The sequence below is a fragment of the Pecten maximus genome, chromosome 11 (assembly GCF_902652985.1).
Source record: "Pecten maximus chromosome 11, xPecMax1.1, whole genome shotgun sequence".
Classification (NCBI taxonomy): domain Eukaryota; kingdom Metazoa; phylum Mollusca; class Bivalvia; order Pectinida; family Pectinidae; genus Pecten; species Pecten maximus.
The window spans coordinates 13,023,362-13,043,975 of NC_047025.1; the positions used below are offsets into that span (position 1 = coordinate 13,023,362).

Below are 20,614 nucleotides of genomic sequence, written 5' to 3' on the forward strand. Positions count from 1 at the left end.
TTTTCGTCATCATAACATCAAGTGAAGATCAAAGTTTACCATGCTGTTCCCTCTGTTGTTTACCATGATGTTCCCTATGTTGTTTGCCAGGTTGTCCCCTATGTTGTTTACCACGATGTTCCCTATGTTGTTTACCATGATGTTCCCTATGTTGTTTACCATGATGTTCCCTTTGTTGTTTACCATGATGTTCCCTATGTTGTTTACCATGATGTTCCCTATGTTGTTTGCCATGATAATCCCTATGTTGTTTACCATGATGTTCCCTATGTTGTTTACCATGATGTTCCCTTTGTTGTTTACCATGATGTTCCCTATGTTGTTTACCATGATGTTCCCTATGTTGTTTACCATGTTGTTCCCTATGTTGTTTACCATGATGTTCCCTATGTTGTTTATCATGATGTTCCCTATGTTGTTTACCATGATGTTCCCTTTGTTGTTTACCATGATGTTCCCTATGTTGTTTACCATGATGTTCCCTTTGTTGTTTACCATGATGTTCCCTTTGTTGTTTACCATGATGTTCCCTTTGTTGTTTACCATGATGTTCCCTTTGTTGTTTACCATGATGTTCCCTCTGTTGTTTACCATGATGTTCCCTTTGTTGTTTACCATGATGTTCCCTATGTTGTTTACCATGATGTTCCCTATGTTGTTTACCATGTTGTTCCCTATGTTGTTTACCATGATTTTCCCTATGTTGTTTATCATGATGTTCCCTATGTTGTTTACCATGATGTTCCCTATGTTGTTTACCATGATGTTCCCTTTGTTGTTTACCATGATGTTCCCTTTGTTGTTTACCATGATGTTCCCTTTGTTGTTTACCATGATGTTCCCTATGGTGTTTACCATGATGTTCCCTTTGTTGTTTACCATGATGTTCCCTATGTTGTTTGCCAGGTTGTTCCCTATGTTGTTTGCCAGGTTGTTCCCTATGTTGTTTGCCAGGTTGTTCCCTATGTTGTTTACCAGGTTGTTCCCTATGTTGTTTACCATGATGTTCCCTGTGTTGTTTGCCAGGTTGTTCCCTATGTTGTTTACCATGATGTTCCCTATGTTGTTTGCCAGGTTGTCCCCTATGTTGTTTACCATGATGTTCCATATGTTGTTTACCATGATGTTTACCATGTTGTCACCTATGTTGTTTACCATGTTGTTCCCTATGTTGTTTACCATGATGTTCCCTATGTTGTTTACCATGATGTTCCCTATATTGTTTACCATGTTGTTCCCTCTGTTGTTTGCCAGGTTGTTCCCTATGTTGTTTACCATGATGTTCCCTATGTTGTTTACCATGTTGTTCCCTATGTTGTTTACCATGTTGTTCCCTATGTTGTTTACCATGTTGTTCCCTATGTTGTTTTCCATGTTGTTCCCTATGTTGTTTACCATGTTGTTCCCTATGTTGTTTACCATGATGTTCCCTATGTTGTTTACCATGATGTTCCCTCTGTTGTTTACCATGTTGTTCCCTCTGTTGTTTGCCAGGTTGTCCCATATGTTGTTTATCATGTTGTTCCCTATGTTGTTTTCCATGTTGTTCCCTATGTTGTTTACCATAATGTTCCCTATGTTGTTTACCATGTTGTTCCCTATGTTGTTTACAATGATGTTCCCTGTGTTGTTTGCCAGGTTGTTCCCTATGATGTTCCCTATGTTGTTCACCATGTTGTTCCCTGTGTTGTTTACCATGATGTTCCCTATGTTGTTTGCCAGGTTGTTCCCTATGTTGCTTCTATGTTGTTTGTTATGTTGTTCCCTATGTTGTTTGTTATGTTGTTCCCTATGTTGTTTGCCGTGTTGTTTGTCACATTGTTCCATACGTTGTTCCCCAAGTTGTTTGCAATGTTGTTCCTATGTTGTTTCCATGTTGTTTCCCATGTTGTTTCCTATGTTGTTTCCATGTTGTTTGTCATGTTGTTCCCGCTGTTGCTTGCCATTTTGTTCACTATGTTGCTTTTCATCAATAAAAATAATATCCTTTTAAAGTGAGTGTTTTCGTCATCATAACATCAGGTGAAGATCAAAGTTTACCATGTTTTTTACCATGTTGTTCCCTCTGTTGTTCCCGCTGTTGCTTACCATGTTGTTCATTATGTTGTTTGTCACGTTGTTCTCTATATTATTCCCTATGTTGTTTGCCATGTGGTTCCCTATGTTGTTTCCCATGTTGTTCCCTCTGTTGTTCCCGCTGTTGCTTACCATGTTGTTCATTATGTTGTTTGTCACGTTATTCTCTATATTGTTCCCTATGTTGTTTACCATGTTGTTTACCATGTTGTTTCCCATGTTGCTTCTCATGTTGTTTCTCATGTTGTTTCCTGTGTTGTTTCCCATGTTGCTTCTCATATTGTTCCCTGTGTTGTTTCCCGTGTTGTTTACCATGTTGTTTCCTGTCTTGTTTCCCATGTTGTTTCCCATGTTGTTCCTTATGTTGTTTCCCATGTTGCTTCTCATGTTGTTTCTCATGTTGTTTCCTGTGTTGTTTCCCATGTTGTTTCCCATGTTGTTCCCTGTGTTGTTTCCCGTGTTGTTTACCATGTTGTTTCCTGTGTTGTTTCTCATGTTGTTCCCAACGTTGTTTCCCATGTTGTTCCCAACGTTGTTTCCCATGTTGTTCCCTATGTTGTTTGCTATGTTGTTTGCCATGTTGTTTCCCATGTTGTTTCCCATGTTGTTTCTAATGTTGTAAGATTGTCTGACCTTTCAATGTACAGGACACTTTACCACACAATTGTTCTGGATAGCATATAACTCGTTTGCTGTTCAGAGAGGTAGCCACCAGCTACTACAAGGAGATCCCGCTTCTTCAAAATGACACTGGCTGTTCCGAGAGCTATAAGCCCGTAGAGAAGGGAATGCACGCTATGTTCCGCCTTTTATAATTCCTTGGGTTTGGGGTGATTTATGCTTTTGACTACTTTTAGTTTGGACAATATGCATTCCTTGCTAGGCCTATATTTTCGTAAAACAGTTGGGGATAGGGGAGAAAACGTGTTCGATAATTTCATGTTTCTCAACCATCATTTATAAAGTGATAAAGTTAATTTTTATGATAGCCATATTGATCATATTCGTATAAAGCACATTTTAGTGTAAAGAGTCCAGCTAGCAATTTAGGTCAGCGCTTTGGCTTCTGAAATATCTTTGATGACTAATTAATTAGAGTTTCAGTCGGCGGAAAATGATTGTCAATTTCTTTTCAATTAGGTCGATAATGCCAGAGAAAACTAAATAATGCAACGCAATTCTTTTCTTTTTTTTACGTTTTCAACTAAGAGTCTTTTCCCTGAAAACAGGACATTATATTTCATTACAGATTGACACGCCTGATTGTTTCACGTGAAGTCCGTTGGAATAATATATCAGATGTCTACGGTTACACGAATAGTCATCACAGCTGAAAGAACGCATTTTATCAAAACTTTATTCAATATCTACAAATATGAACGATATATCAATATCTACGGTTTATCAATATCTACAAATATGAACGGTTTATCAATATCTACAAATATGAACGGTTTATCAATATCTACAAATATGAACGGTTTATCAATATTTACAAATATGAATAAGATATACAGTACATAAGATAAAAATGACTATAGTTGCATTACAAAGAGCTAAGATACCATGACTGTTTAACGCCCTATCAACAGTAATATAAAGACCATTTAAGGACGAGATGCGTGCATGTAGAGTATATGTGTGTTATGGGGACTGCGGTATGGTTGATGCCGACTTTATAGTGCTACCTCACTGAAGCATACAGCGGAAGACACCCAGAAAGACACCTGATCCGGTCAAATTGTACTGACAATGTGCGAACTCTCGCTAAACAGGAGTAGCAAGTACTATTTCTTAAGACTCTGGTAAGTCGGCCAGGGGACAGAAGTCAAAGCCTTCCTCACAGGGACGCACGCTCAACTAAAGGGCAAAGGTATGGCATTGTCAAGGGAGACATTATTAAGACTAATAATAAACAAGACATTGGAATGTACGCGCTCATTTCAGTTTTTTTGTTAAACTTATGCTTTAAATTGTCCTTATTTTCTTAACAAAAGATATACGGCTCGAATTCGAAAAGATAGTTTTACAGAAATAAGTCAAGTTTCTTTATATTTCTACAATTCAGTAATGCAATTTTACAATAACATTGTAAAACAACTTTTAGCACTTAAAAATGATATACCGTATAATAGATAAGGTATTTCAGTTTTCTTTGGTTCAAGGGAGATAAATCTCATCACTATCTAATTGCGAGCATACACGGTTAGAATTTGGTTGGAGTTTGTTTTCGTGTTGTGTTTTTTGAAAGAAGTATCCAAAATGTAATATCTACAAACAGTCTCATCCCGAAATGTTGAATAATTGTTTATTATGCTAGAAATGTAGGCTACCAGATCAACATGTAATTTCATAAGTCTGGCCTCGACTCGCATAAAATATGCTACACTGCCGACAGTCAATACGCTGCTGTGAAATATAGAAATATATCTTATTATCAACAACAAAATTAGTGAAAAGTAATTAATGTAAGAGTCATTAAGATATTTCCTGTAGGAGAGAAAGATACATACCAAATATATAGAGGCGGGACACAATAAAAATTTTCGGGGTGCATTTGATTATTTTACTTAGATTAAGTGATGAAAAAATAAAAGTCAAAAACTTGTTAACATCGCAAAGTTTGGAACCTTTGTGGAAAATGAAAATAAATAATGTCGTATACAGATGTCAGCCGATAATAATAACTCTCTTCGGAAATAAAACAACTTCAGCTAAACTGACATAAAATAGTATTATACTCACCTATCTTAATTTTTATCAATTCAATTCAATTTATTTATTCCAAATGCAACACAGCATATAGGATAACACAATATTCATATAATATGTATACATATTCAACTTGAATAACAAGATGGCGGAGGACACAATACAAACAATATAATTACGACACATAATATTGAATTACATAATGATTTTGAAAACTTGTATCTGATGCATAACGATTTAGCATTTACGTATTGCATGCCTATAACGTCATGACAGTATGACGTCATAATTTAAACATGTACTATTCAATATAAGTAACATACTTTCTAAATATACACATGAACACTATATATGACAAGAGGCCCATGGGCCTTAACGGTCACCTGATTTTTGAAATATTTCAGTAAATTTGAATGAAAGAATGAATTTAAAAACAAATAAAAAATATGATAGTCAAAAATGTGATTTTCCTATAACTATAGTAAAGTTTATCTCCTCCCATGGGGCAAACGCGAGACCCCAGGGCTAGGAAATTCACAATTTTGGTAAAGCACCCTAAGATCCTTCCATCTATGTAGATTATTTGATTCTACCATATCTGAGAGTAGAGAAGAAGATTTTTGGAATTTTTGTCAATTTGACCCTTTTTGGCCCCGCCCACCAGCCCCTGGGGGTCAACTAGGGCCAACATGTACATACCATCAAACTGTCATCCCATGCTGATAATTTGATACAAGTTAGAATGAATTCCAATACAAATCCAACAAACAATAGTCAAAAATGTGATTTCCCTATATAAACTATAGTAAAGTTTACCCCCTCCCTAGGGGCAAACGTGAGACCCCAGGGTCATGAAATTCACAATTTTGGTGAAGCACCTTAAGACCCTTCCATCTATGTAGAGTATTTGATTCTACCATATCTGAGAGTAGAGAAGAAGATTTTTGGAGTTTTTGTCAATTTGACCCTTTTTGGCCCCGCCCACCAGCCCCTGGGGGTCAACTAGGGCCAACATGTACATACCATCAAACTGTCATCTCATGCTGATAATTTGAACCAAGTTAGAATGAATTCCAATACAAATCCAACAAATAATAGTCAAAAATGTGATTTCCCTATATAAACTATAGTAAAGTTTACCCCCTCCCCAGGGGCAAACGTGAGACCCCAGGGTCATGAAATTCACAATTTTGGTAAAGCACCTTAAGACCCTTCCATCTATGTAGAGTATTTGATTCTACCATATCTGAGAGTAGAGAAGAAGATTTTTGAAATTTTTGTCAATTTGACCCTTTTTGGCCCCGCCCACCAGCCCCTGGGGGTCAACTAGGGCCAACATGTACATACCATCAAAGTGTCTTCCCATGCTGATAATTTGATACAAGTTAGAATGAATTCCAATACAAATCCAACAAATAATAGTCAAAAATGTGATTTCCCTATATAAACTATAGCAAAGTTTACCCCCTCCCTAGGGGCAAACGTGAGACCCCAGGGTCATGAAATTCACAATTTTGGTGAAGCACCTTAAGACCCTTCCATCTATGTAGAGTGTTTGATTCCACCTTATCTGAGAGTAGAGAAGAAGATTTTTGAAGTTTTAGTCAATTTGACCCTTTTTGGCCCCGACCCTCAGGCCCCTAGGGGGTGGGGACCATATAATTCACAATTTTGGTTCACCCTCAGCCATGGAAGCTTCTTGTAAAATTTCATTGAATTTGGTTCAGCAGTTTTTAAGAAGAAGTTGAAAATGTAAATTGTTTACGACGCACGACGGACGACGCACGACGCCGGACAAAAGGCGATTGCAATAGGTCAACTGAGACTTAGTCTCAGGTGACCTAAAAACTGTGGTCTTAATTTCCAAAACACATTTAATTTAATTACTTACGAGGAGAGTTTTTCTTTCTGCAGTGGCATGTAACAAAAATTTACCCAATCTATTCAAAGTTTTGACATTTTTACTGGAAAATAATTCTATCAGTTTATAAACACTTGGACGAAATAATAATACTTTTTGATGTATATTTTTCTTAATTCAGAATATGCAGGACAAAGAAGCACAAAATGTACTTCGTCCTCGACGTCATTTTTGTCACAAACTGTGCAAATTCTTTGACTTCTATGTATTTTATTGTAGCGCCCAGATTCAATATTAAGACTGTGTCATTGCATACGAAATTGACTCAACAACTTTTTAAATCTATAATCAATTGGCTTAATAAGATAAAATTGAGTATTGAAGGTATTCACAATATGTTTATATAAATAACATTTCGGCGATATATCAAACGCACTGCGTAATTCTTGAATAAATACATCATGAACACGCTGGACATATACTTGCATAAAATGACTTTCATTTAAAACGTATTGGCTGTTCGAAATATAACCAAAACTCAAACTACAAAGCTCATGTTTAATATGATAAACCCAATTACTTTTACAATTAGGTTTTTTGTTATTCAATTCGACAAGTGCATCACAACATGATCTTAAAACACAATTATTGGTTTTTAGTAATTTCAGCCAATATTTCATTACTGCTATTTTACGTTGCACGTACACGTGGTGCCCTTTCAAAATTCAGATGTGGAGTTGCTCCTATTCGTGTTGAGACTGGTCGGTATGAAAATTTAGATTTTAATTTGAGAACTTGTTTTAATTGTGCCATTGATGTGGAAGACGAGCTTCATGTTTTAATTCACTGTCCATTGTATAATGAAATAAGAGATGCACTGTTTTTAAGAGCCAGTCAACTAGATAGTAATTTTAATAATTTTTGTGATACGGATAAATTTAACTTCATACTCCACAACAGTGATATGTGTTTTTACAGTGCCAAAGCCTGCAAACAAATATTAGATAAAAGGAAAAATGTGTTTTATAGGATTTAATCGTTTACTGTATTTTTTTTTTTTTTTTATCTTAGTCATGTTTTTATAGTCTCTCATAACTCTATATAGAGTGGCCTCTATGTATTTTTTTTTTTTTTTTTTTTTTTTAAATACAGTGGAACTTCGTTAACTCGAAGTCGACGGGACCACGAAAAAACTTCGAGTTATCCGAGTGTTCGAATTAAGCGAGTTATCATTTTTGGTGAAAAGTTTGGTCAATATTTGTCAACATTATATAATCATAATAACTTCGCTCTGTCGCTCATCAGTTTAGTGTGAAGACTGGTCAATACATGTAAATATATATGTAATGTTTCGTTATGTCACTTGTAATTTGGTGTAGTTTTGCCGATATACACTCACGATAAAGTTTCTTTCACTTAGTCACTTCAAGAACGATCTGATGTGCAAGTCATGTTTGCAAAATGTACACGATAAAACGGAATTCGACAAAATAACAAGTTATTAATGTCAAAACAAATAACCGTTTAAGTTTAACACAGATTGCATACAAAACGTAACAGAACCATTACCTTTTATTGGACATATATAAAATACTGTTTGATCGGCCTACTTACTTTTTATTGATAACCACGCCATTTCCATGTGTATTAGCACCGGAAGTTGGGCTGCGCATGTGCGTATAAAATGTTACTGTAACTGAGTTGGCGTTTTATCCGATTTAATAGACAGCACTGACCGTTACAGTTGTACTCTGAACACCTCGGCAGTAATTACGCCATTGTTTCAGCAGTTTAAAGATTTAATAGGCGCCGGTGACTGTGTCATTTCTACACCTGTAAAAACATCAGCCGGGTAGATCTACCGGTGTGTCAGAGATTAGTTCCGCTTGAGCGAACGGGTAGATGAGTTGTTGACTATCGTGTGTACTGATATCGGCGACCGCCTTGGGAAATTACCTGATGTAAGTAAAGCAGTACTTTTTATCACCAAGACTTGTTGTTATAAGATTCAACCGACAATTTCTTTTATGAATTTATGAAACACTTATAATAGCATGTAGGTTAGTAGTGCCGATATGTTCAGTATTACAAACGGAATTTAGCTCTTAAAAAATGTCGGCGTTTGCCACCGATCGACGAAAATTATACTTCGAGTTATTCGAACATTTCAAGTAGGATTTTTATTGTTGGGACCAAATTTTTACTTCGTATTATCCGAGTTTTTCGAGTTATCCGAATTCGAATTATCCGAGTTTTTTTTACTAAGATAAAGAGAGAATTCGGCCGGGACCGGCAAGGTACTTCGAATTAAGCGGGGTATTCGAGTTATCCGAGTTCGAGTTAACGAAGTTCCACTGTATTGTACATGTATGTTGATATTCTTGTTTATATGTAAATATTTTATTGAGGGTGAGACTTTAATAAACTATTTGAATTGAATTGAATACAATGAATATCTACCAGTTTCGAAGAAGACCATAGCAGAATTTACCGATTTCTTAACATTAAGTAAGTCTTTGAGAAAAAGAAGATGATTTTTTTTTTTCAATTTGTGGTGATACAGCTTGTCCCCATGCTTCACATCCGTAATTTAAAACACGTGCAACATAGGTGTCAAATAAAGACATTTTCGTTTCAATATTAAGGGTGAAAACTTTCATTTTTCTTTTTAAATGATAATATGCTTTTCTTCCTTGGCAAGCCAAAGTATCTAATGCTGCAGTGAATCTACCGATAAAGTTAAAAATCGGGCCAAGGTAACAAAACTTATCGACAATTTCTATTGGGTTTCCATTAAAAGTCCAGTTTTCAGAGGGTAGCATTCTTTTTCTTTTCCTAAAAACAACAATTTTTGTTTTATCTGTGTTTATTTTTAAGTTCCATTTAAGAGTATAGATCTGTAAACTATCAGGCATATTTTGGAGGTCGGCAGCGTCCTCTGAAAATAAGACTATCGTCTGCGTACATTAACATAAAGAGGTTAATCAGCTGTAATGAGTCACTTTGACAATTAGAATTTATAAAATCACTTTCCATATCGTTTACAAAAAGAGAATAGAGCATTGGAGATAAAGATTCTCCTTGCAATAATCCGACATGCAAATCGAACATGGCGGATAATTTACCATTAAGTTTAACACATGAACGTACATTATCGTAAATTGATTTAATTACATTCAGTAATCGCCCCCTAATACCATTTCTCCAAAGTTTATACCATAATTTTTGATGATTAACACTGTCAAAAGCCTTACTGTAATCAATAAAAACACAACACAGTCTCTTGTTTTGTTCTATTGAATTAATAATTAAACTTTGTAATGCAAATATTGCGTCTCTAGTATCAAAGCCAGGCTTAAAACCAAACTGAGCATCTGAAACAACATTTTCGCGAGTACTCCATTTTAACAGACGCTTATTTAATAAGGACGTGAACAGCTTAGCTAAATGACTAATCAATGTAATTCCCCTATAGTTATTAACATTATTTCTATCACCCTTTTTATGCAAAGGTATGATTACACCCTGAGCCCATGACTCTGGAAAATATCCAATTTGCAACATAGTATTAAACAACTTCAATAGAACTGGCAAAAATACATCTTTATATTCAATAAAATACTCATTAAGTACCATATCTACACCGGCAGTTTTACCCTTCGGTAAATCCTTAATTACTTCCAGTAACTCATTATTATTAAAATCTACATCTAATTCAGGGTATACACATTCGGCATTTCTATTATTTACAATATCACTGTTATTCACCTCACCAGCCATTTCTTTAAAATAACTGAAAAAATCTGTTAAAGAAATATCACCAGTCTTAGATACCTTACGATTTGGAAATGGCGATAAAATTCCTTCGGATTATTACGTTTCAATATATCGAGCATGTTTCCTTCCATTCTTAAATATTCACGTTTCAACTTCCTCTCACACACTTTAAACTGTTTTTTAGCCTGTGCAAGATTTGTTCTCTAGGCATGTGACCGTTCACTATTAAACTCTGACAGTGCACTTTTGTATTTTTTTATACAATAATCTACAATTGTTATCAAACCAGGGCTTGTCTGGTCCCCTATTTACGTAAGTATTGGAGTGACAAGAAAATGTGCAATTCAAAACCTTTTTACTAGAAAGGCAAAATTTATCAAATAAAGTACGGGTGCATTTTACAAAATACTTTCTTTCGAATCAGTAAGCGGGTCAACCGAGCTTTCAATCAAAAGTCTTGCATCTAAAATTTCGTTTGTTACACGGCTACACAGTCACATAGGGATGTATTAAGCATTAGTATTGTACATGGCCAACTGGTGCGGAGACTCTCTTGAATCACCTTTTTTTAAGTTTCATAAAATTTTATTCAATATTTACAGATAAAAACGTCATTCAATAATTGGAAAGTAATATGGAATCAACATTGTAATTATTATCAATACATAACTCCTTTAAAAAAACCCATTTTAAATAAATAAATAAACTCTTGAATTTTTTTAAGTTTCATAAAATTTTATTCAATATTTACAGATAAAAACGTCATTCAATAATTGGAAAGTAATATGGAATCAACATTGTAATTATTATCAATACATAACTCCTTTAAAAAAAACCCATTTTAAATAAATAAATAAAGCACAAAACCATCGATGTAATTATAAAAGAAACAGATCGGATACCAGTTTACCCTCTTGGATGGAGCAAAATATATTTGTAGTACACCAGTACTCATAACTCTTGAATCACCGCTAGTTAACCACGCCCAGAAAATACTTCATATCGCAATTACGCACGCTGTGTTATTCTAGTCTATATTTTAAGTCAGTTCTTTTAGCGAGTTCACGTAAACGCCGACATTTGTAACGACAAATCTGTAAAGAGTCATAACATAAAACTTCATATTTTAGTAATAATCATTAAACGTAATCATTCTCAATTTTAATTGCGATTAAATTAATGAATATATTTAACAAACATATCAAACTAACTTTGAAAAAAGAATACAATGTGAAGGGACACCACTCTTACATAATCTAAAAAATTGGTGCTTACCTCAAAGTTTTTTCTCTCGTCCAATAGTTTATTGTCAGGACTAATTAAGTGCTTATCACAGACACATGCTATTCGAAACCTAAGGACAGAATGTATGAAAAATACAACGTAGCTGGTTCATAGCCAAAAATGTGGAAATAAGGGAAATTGAAAAATTCCTTTACAGGTGTTAAGATATATAGATGGTGGGGTGTGGTGTGTGGGATGGGGATGGTGGGGTGGGGTGTGTGGAGTGGGATGGTGGGGTGGGGATGGTGGGGGGTGGGGGCTCTATCACGTGAGCTACAATAGTTGTTAATGTTATACGGTGGGTAAGGGAATTTTCAATTAACTATAGGAGTTTATCACGCCCTCTTTAGTACATTGTATTTTACTCCAGTGAATCCATGTAAACAGGAAGTCATTGCTATCAGTTTCAGATACATTGTTCAAATTACATGCAGTATCACTTCCGTTACTTGTTTAAGGTTCCGCTTAACGGAAAACCCGTCAGCTAACCTTTCAAAAACTATGAAACTTCATATGCTCTGTTAGGGTTGCACATCTATTTTATCTCAGGGTTGTGTAGTTGTAAGTAGCTTTATTATGATAACTATCTTTAGTGCGGTATAAAAACTGCAGTTTATTTTTAAATGAATTATATGCCATATATAAATATGCACAATCAAGATTCTAAATATCTTTTATATTAAATTCAGCAAATAAATAAGAAAAAGTTATGGTCGATTGTCTTTAAAATACTTATTGCATGAAGGGACATAACTCCCATATCCAACGGAGTTTTGATTGCGTCCTCAATTTGATAATTATCAGCTTTTAATTTGAGTAGGTTAGTATATAATTACCTCACGAGTATCAAGAATGTTTGGAGAATAGTAAAAACTATCACCCCGGAGTAGAGGAAGCCCTGGCCGAGGGCAAACAGTTCTGCAGCGTATCCCCTACCGAGGGATGTACAGTTTTTGACTGTTCGCCAATGAGCATTGAATCATTTCTTTTATTACCAAATGCATCGACATGCATGGGTGTGGTGAGTGCGTATGTGTGTTTTGGGAGGCTGCGGTATGTTCGTGTTAAGTCTCCTTGTAATGGGCCGGAACTTTTGTCGATTTATAGTGCTACCTCACTGATGCATACTGCCGAAGACACCCAGCAGGTCACATTATACTGACAACGGGCGAACCAGTCGTGCCACTCCTAATATGCTGAGCGCTAAGCAGGAGTAGCAACTACCATTTTTAATTTAAAGGCCAAAAGTGAGGCATCGTATGCGTCAAGAGAGACATTAGGAAGAAGACAGTTGTTTTAAAAGAGAGCTGAAGAGAAACGATAAGATCCCAAATTTAGTCGCCTCTTACGATTTCTTACGCCCTACCTGCAGGGCAGTAGAACGAATATTGTCCGTCCGTCGTCCAGAGCTACGTTATTGCTGCTAGCAGGGCAGATGTGCTTGCGCTTTTCATTACACCGCGTTAACCGTTTCACTCAGGATATCCATTTTGTTTCTTACAAACACATCTATATCGATTTAATTTTAAGAAAAAACCTCCATACAGTTTTAGAAAAAAAACTTTTTTCACTAGTGTGACAGTGATGTGACAGTGAAGTCACCGAAATATCACGGTCTAGTCATACACTGGGTGTGATATACCAAAGTCTGTAACTGCCATTTGTTTGACGAAGGTGACAGTGTAGTCACCGAAATATCAAGATCGAATCATACACTGGGTGTGATATACCGAAGTCGATCATGTTTTATGTTTATTTGAAGAAAAAAATAACGATGTGATATTTTTGTAAAATTCATTTATTTTACATCGACCGGACAGGTGACCCCTAACCTTTTCATGTCCGATCTGGAAATTGAACCCTGGTTGCCTAGGTGAAAAGCAATTGTGCTACCACTGTGCCACACAGTACCGACGCTCAAAATCTAATTTACAGTTTATTGATATTTTGTTAAAAACATGTCATGGTCTTGTCTTTCTATATGTTCACTTCTCCTTTTTTCAAATTTTAACTCACGGTCCTTTTTAAGTTTCATAAAATTGTATTCAATATTTACAGATAAAAACGTCATTCAATAATTGGAAAGTAATATGGAATCAACATTGTAATTATTATCAATACATAACTCCTTTAAAAAAAAACCATTTTAAATAAATAAGTAAAGCACAAAACCATCGATGTAATTATAACTCACGGTCGGCTGCTTGTCCAGCCGACCCGACCTAAAAAATCCAAACTTGGTAACAGAAAAATTGTGATGTTTTTAAATATTTAAAATACCAAATAATAATATAAGTGTTATACAGTACACATTTATCATTATTAGAAAAAAATACACAGAACTTTACCAATCAAGTGTTTATTGTTCTAGAACAGCCTAGTTTTAGAATTATTATAGCTTTAAAAACGATATAAATAAAATGTTTTCATTAAAATGATTAATTCACGTAGATTGAAATGTATTATGTAGAGGGACATAACTCTTCCTTTCTTTCCGAGATATCCTCTGTTTGTCGATTGTGTTGACAGCTACATTGCCGCCTTTTTATATAGGATCCCTAATATAACAAAGTTTACTCTACTGTCGTTATATATATATATATATATATATACTGTAATCAATACCGTAATAAAGATGAGATTCCACGTGGACTGAAAATGACCATGCCTAAAGATAGACAGACTACCTAGTTATAGACTCGTACTAACAATACTACAAAGGAAGAGAGTGATGTATCTAAGTAGACTGGCCCACGGTCTCTAGGATATCAAAATTATAAATAACACTTATGTGAAGTTTCTAGATTGTCTCGTTCAAAGTTTCAAACTAGGGGAGATAATCGAGTACATGTATTATAATTCAGCTGAACAAAAAACTATGAGACTGGGTCTAGTGTCCAAGATATAGACTGACAGCCGCACCTTATACAAAGGGACGCTAGTCCTGCACCCTAAGTCCGTCACGTATATGTCACACTACAGCTATTACACCCAGAATGACCTTAGTCCAAAGTATATATACCATCTACATATGGTGTTGACCACAGCTAGCAGTTCGTAAGGAAGTCGTGTACCGCCACAAGATCATCGCCAAACCAGAGGGGTGTCATTACGACTAAAATCGATGTCAACCAGCGATTCCAATGTATATAGCACATTTTGAGACGTTTTGGGCTAGTAGCTTAAAATATGGTAAAAATGACAATCCCCGTTTTCATTACAACTTGAAGGATGGAAAGTAATCTGTGAGAAAAACCGATCCCGTTTACGTTTTTTCGATGAATAAATTAACATTTTCAGTCAAGTTATATTCACGACATGTTATGGAATCTGTTTTGTTGTTAATGTATTTGTTTGTTATATAACGCCAGCTGCGAGAGCTGACTTTCCTAAAATTTCCAAATTTGGTTGCTGTTGACATATTGCAAATTCGATATATAAAATATATAGCTAGTTATAGAAGATATATAAAAATATGTTAATTTTATTTTGCTAAAAACAAATATTTTATTAACCTAATTGATTGTTTTGTTATTAATATTTGTATTCTAAATATTATGAATATATAATTTGCAAAATTAATGAAATATTGAAATTTGAACTTCGTTGGAGAAGTGAATATTACAAATCGTTTAAGGGAGATAACTCTAGATGAAAGTTCATTTTAGAAGAAAGTTTGCCATCTAAACTTGATGGGATTTGACACAGATGTGTCAATTAACGAAAGAATTACAATGTACTTATACGACCGTGAGGCTGGGAATCTGATAACGATTCCTTTTATTATCTATCAGAGAACCAACATTAAAATCATCCAGCTGACGTTCTCAAAATTTTCATATTTTACTGACAAAAATTGTCATATTATATACCTTAACTATTATGGGTGGTTCATGGTTGAGAGAGAGAAAGAGACAAAAAATAGCTAAATAATGCAACAGGACACGCATGCAAATGGAAAATGGAGTAATTAATGATGACCCAAGAATAACAAAAATACCACATGTTAAAGCAGGGACGTAGCCTACATACAGGGATTGGAATATGTACCGTTTGAATGGCGTAGCGAGATTACACCGAGTTAACTACACAACCACTTTTAAATGTATGTCCCTTGTTAAAGTAAAACAGAAAAACTAACTGAAAACACATCCTGGTTGTATATAGTATCGATTGTATAGAAAACATTACATGAGTCAAATACCTATGAATTTCTCCTATCTGTCCTCATATAATTATTCTTTCAAAGCTGGCAACGGATACGTTAATATCCGGCCGGCAGTTCCAAACATCCCAAAAATAGTCAACCTAAAGGTTGTACAATTTTTATATATTAATCAGATAAATCTGCGTCAAACGATTGCCGTGAATATATTTTTTTAATTTTAACAAATTTCACAACATTTTATGCACTGTTCTATTAAAGCGTTATTGTTAATTACCAAATAAATATTCTAAATATTTTTATGCGAATTCGATAGAACGATTGTTATTCTAATTTTCATAAACAAAATTCAAATAATATTTATTAGAGGGAGTTAACTCTTTCTATGAAAATTCGTTTTCCTTGGTATTTATTGACCCTACATCTCAGTAGCTATTACCAGAAACATGTTATATATGTTTCTGCTATTAAATAGAGTTTTGTCAAAATATTTGCCAAATGTATCTGGTGTATAGGTCATGTTAGTAATTTAGTGGTTTGCAATCTTTAATCTTATCTTTCGGGGATAAAATTTTCGATAAGCTGGGGGGAGGGGGTTGGGTTGGGTTGGCATAGGCGTTTTTTTTAAGGCTATACAATTTTCCTCATCAGAAAGGGGGGGGGGGGAGGGGATGTCCTGACCCCCAGGACACCCCTTGATACTCTCTCTATAGCTTGCGTAATGAACCCAGGGAGTTAAAGAATTATGCGACTTCTTTTGTTTTTTCAAGATTTTTCTGTTACCCCTTAGGATGTCTTACGTCAAGTCAATAGTGTGTTGCATTACAATTTTTATTTATTTTTTTTAAACTAGATCCTTCACAAATAAAACAGTGATACTGGAGAACGATATCACCCATTAACCTTGAGGAATGACAGAAATCTCCAACCGAGGAGTGATATTCTTGGATGTCGAACCCAGACTATACACACTTGGTGTAAGAAAGATGTTGTTAGTCATTTTATTTATGACGTCGAAATATAATATATTGTTACACTTGAGTCCTACTGACAGTTCTAAACAATACCAAATGTCATAATGGAAATTGTTAATAATTTAATTTACTAATTATAAAACTATGATACAAGGCTTTTGCTGGTATATTGTTTTTAATTTGAAAATAATATAAAGTTTTTATACATTATTTGAAATAAAAGCCCCTGTTAATTACACACGAGACATTTGAAAAATAAATGTATGCACATTTGTTAAATTATTATCAGTAAGCAACATAATCATTATTATTTGAATCATTGTTTAAAGGGAGAACACTCTTGCTTCAAAACTTGCAGACAAATGACGACGTGATTATTTTCGAACTAATTCACAGCGCTTTGATATTGATTTGAACTAAATCCCATACATTTGGAAGAGTGCTATCTTTCATTCTACATGTCAGGCGTCAGCTGCAATAGCTGTTCCAAACCCCTGTGCCCTGTGTTATTGATCTATGTCTCTACTATTAACATATGATTCAATTTGTAGGACATTCCTTTTAATTATTCATTTATCAAAGGAAAACCTTTAAAAAAATGTTAGTAAGAGATTTTGTCAATAGTTAATTGTGTTATAGATATTTCAACAAACATACAAATTGAAATTGAATTTACAAATAGTCCCCTGCCGTTTGAAAAACGGGGGGACTTTAGGTTTACCCTCCGTCCGTCCGTCCGTCTGTCTGTCTGTCACGCAACAGTTGTCCGGGCAACTCCTCCTAAAGTACTACTCCGATTTTAACGAAACTTGGTATACATGATCAGTATAACATGTAGTTGTGCATCCTACATTTTTTTTCTCGAAAATTCATTTTTTCAAAATGGCCGCCAGCTTCTCATTGGTTGAGGCTTGTCCGGACAACTCCTCCTAAAGTACTACTCCGATTTTAACAAAACTTGGTATACATGATCAGTATAACATGTAGTTGTGCATCCAACTTTTTTTTTCCTCGAAAATCCATTTTTCAAAATGGCCACCGGCTTCTCATTGGTTGAGGCTTGTCCGGACAACTCCTAAAGTACTACTCCGATTTTAACGAAACTTGGTATACATGATCAGTATACATGTAGTTGTGCATCCCACATTTTTTTTCTCGAAATTTCATTTTTCAAAATAGCCGCCGGCTTCTCATTGGTTGAGGCTTGTCCAGACAACTCCTCCTAAAGTACTTCTCCGATTTTAACGAAACTTGGTATACATGATCAGTATGACATGTAGTTGTGCACCCCACATTTTTTTTCTCGAAAATCCATTATTCAAAAATGAATAGGTGCACTTCTAGCTCAGGCAGGGGACTTTGTAAATTCATTTTTTCAAAATGGCCGCCAGCTTCTCATTGGTTGAGGCTTGTCCGGACAACTCCTCCTAAAGTACTACTCCGATTTTAACAAAATTTGGTATACATGATCAGTATAACATGTAGTTGTGCATCCAACTTTTTTTTTCCTCGAAAATCAATTTTTCAAAATGGCCGCCGGCTTCTCATTGGTTGAGGCTTGTCCAGACAACTCCTCCTAAAGTACTTCTCCGATTTTAACGAAACTTGGTATACATGATCAGTATGACATGTAGTTGTGCATCCTACATTTTTTTTTCTCGAAAATCCATTTTTCAAAAATAAATAGGTGCACTTCTAGCTCAGGCAGGGGACTTTGTATTGCTGTTGCAATACTACCCATCCTTGTTAACATTTGACTGGCCTTAAATCTAATTCAAAATTACATTCACAGAGATCAGTCCTACTGAAGTCTCAGCTAATTCACAAGATTGTAAAGATTTTATTTTTCATATGTCTTATTTACAAATACATGAAATTGAAAATCATCAAATTCATTATCAATGAAATTCGGACGGTTATTATTTTAGATTCTAAGACAGTTATGTCGGTTGTGACATCACAATCACAAAATTTTATTTTTAAAAATTATAGTATTTAAATAATTACATTTGTCTTCCGATCAACGCAAATATGCAAACCAATATAGCCATGTAAATTTGTTGCCATTTGGGACCATGTTAAGCTAGTGTTGCAGCACATTATGTTCTAAAGTCAACTCATGACACATCTGCTTTTGATGTTTGATAAAACTTTATTCATCAAAATACAAACAGAATAACCAGTTTAACTTAATATAACATCACTCCTGCATCGGCTGGCTAATCTAGAAAATCCCAAATTTAATAGCTGTCTTAGTCATAATTTCGATTTATTGAAAATATAACTATGACAAATGATTTTTGAAACAATATTATTTTTAACCTCATAGTAAAACATAGTCAGAAGCATTGTTTGAAATATTATGATTATTAATATATTAGCAGGAAAATTGAGCTATATAGTATATTTTTACCCATCTTCGCTAGCCAAGGCTTCTAATTACGTTACACATTAGAAGCCTTGGCTAACAAAGATGATATTTACCTAGCATTAACAGTGGAGAATGGTATTATAGGATCAGCATGTCTTTGAAGCTTTTTTCACATTTTATTTTTTTTACAAATTATCTATAGTGTCCATTAGCTCTGCGAGATATGTATGCTTATAAGCATTAACAAAATTGTCCAATCATCCTAAATACTCCATGGGCTATATTCACTTTCACTCTCTACACCCCAAAACTATTGTATGTATTCTTATTTTTGTTACAACTGAAGAAAATCCTTATTTTTAGGCTACGGGTATACAATGTACATGTTTTGATAACTTTGATAATGAATTATCCTGTTGTGATATGAATTTTTATGGGTATCACAAGGCTTTGGATAATGCATGTCAAATATGATAATAATGACATGCCTACTGTACACTGAAAATTTTGTTCATGTAAAATCTAAATCTATACATCAGAATCACCTTATATTTTGTTATTTCAGATCACAGGGGCTCAGTTTTGGGATTTTGAGTAATGTATTTTATTGATGAAGATGATTTGATAGACAGCAAGCTAGGTGGATAAAACCGAAAGGTTTGTGGCATATCATATTATTGAATTCTCTCAATAAATTCCATAGTAAAGTCACTCATGCAAGATCCTCTATTCAATAACTACTCCTGCATTCCTCACAACTTGAAGTTTCTGAACAGGAAGGGCCAGAAATAAATGATGTCAGAGAAATCAGAATTATTTATAGATTTCGCTATGAAGAAATCGTCAGTGCAATCAAACTATAATATGGATAAATTTCACTTAGAATATATACAGAAGTCGTAAAAAAAATATATCAAAACTAAACGCAGGTCAGGTTAACCTTTTATTGACTCATACTGGAGGCTGATACACAAAAGTACTAATTATGCATTTTTTAACCAAATAACACACCCCACCATATTTTACTTCACTAAAATGTTATAACATACTTATGACACCGAGCTGATTTATATGAAGTGTCAATTTTATTTCCCTGAACTTTTTGTCAGGAAAAGTCTATAAAATATACACTGATTTTGATCAGTGTTGCATTTCCAATTTTCTGTCAATAAGTGGATGGATTTGGAATTACTTGGCTTGTACAGTATCGTTATCATTTGATTTATAAAATATTTCATTGAAAGAAAATATTGTAAATATATTGCTCTAAAACCTCAGGAGATATCATCCAGGGTGTTGGATCTTTCAAAAGCACTCAAAATGCAAGATCTTGGGGCCAAAGCCAAGGTTTTAAGGTTTTAATGGAATTTAGTGGATTTTTTTTTTTGCGGTTT

The 20,614-nt window shown here is 34.6% G+C and overlaps 1 protein-coding gene across 1 annotated transcript; it reads right to left on the reverse strand.

Annotated features, from left to right (window-relative positions):
* Window positions 1–9: 9 nt before the first annotated feature.
* Window positions 10–1,827, reverse strand: LOC117338444 (putative uncharacterized protein DDB_G0286901). Its single transcript, XM_033899797.1, has one exon. The coding sequence runs from the start codon at window positions 1,825–1,827 to the stop codon at window positions 10–12; it is 1,818 nt and encodes a 605-aa protein (XP_033755688.1).
* Between the last annotated feature and the right edge of the window lie 18,787 nt (window positions 1,828–20,614).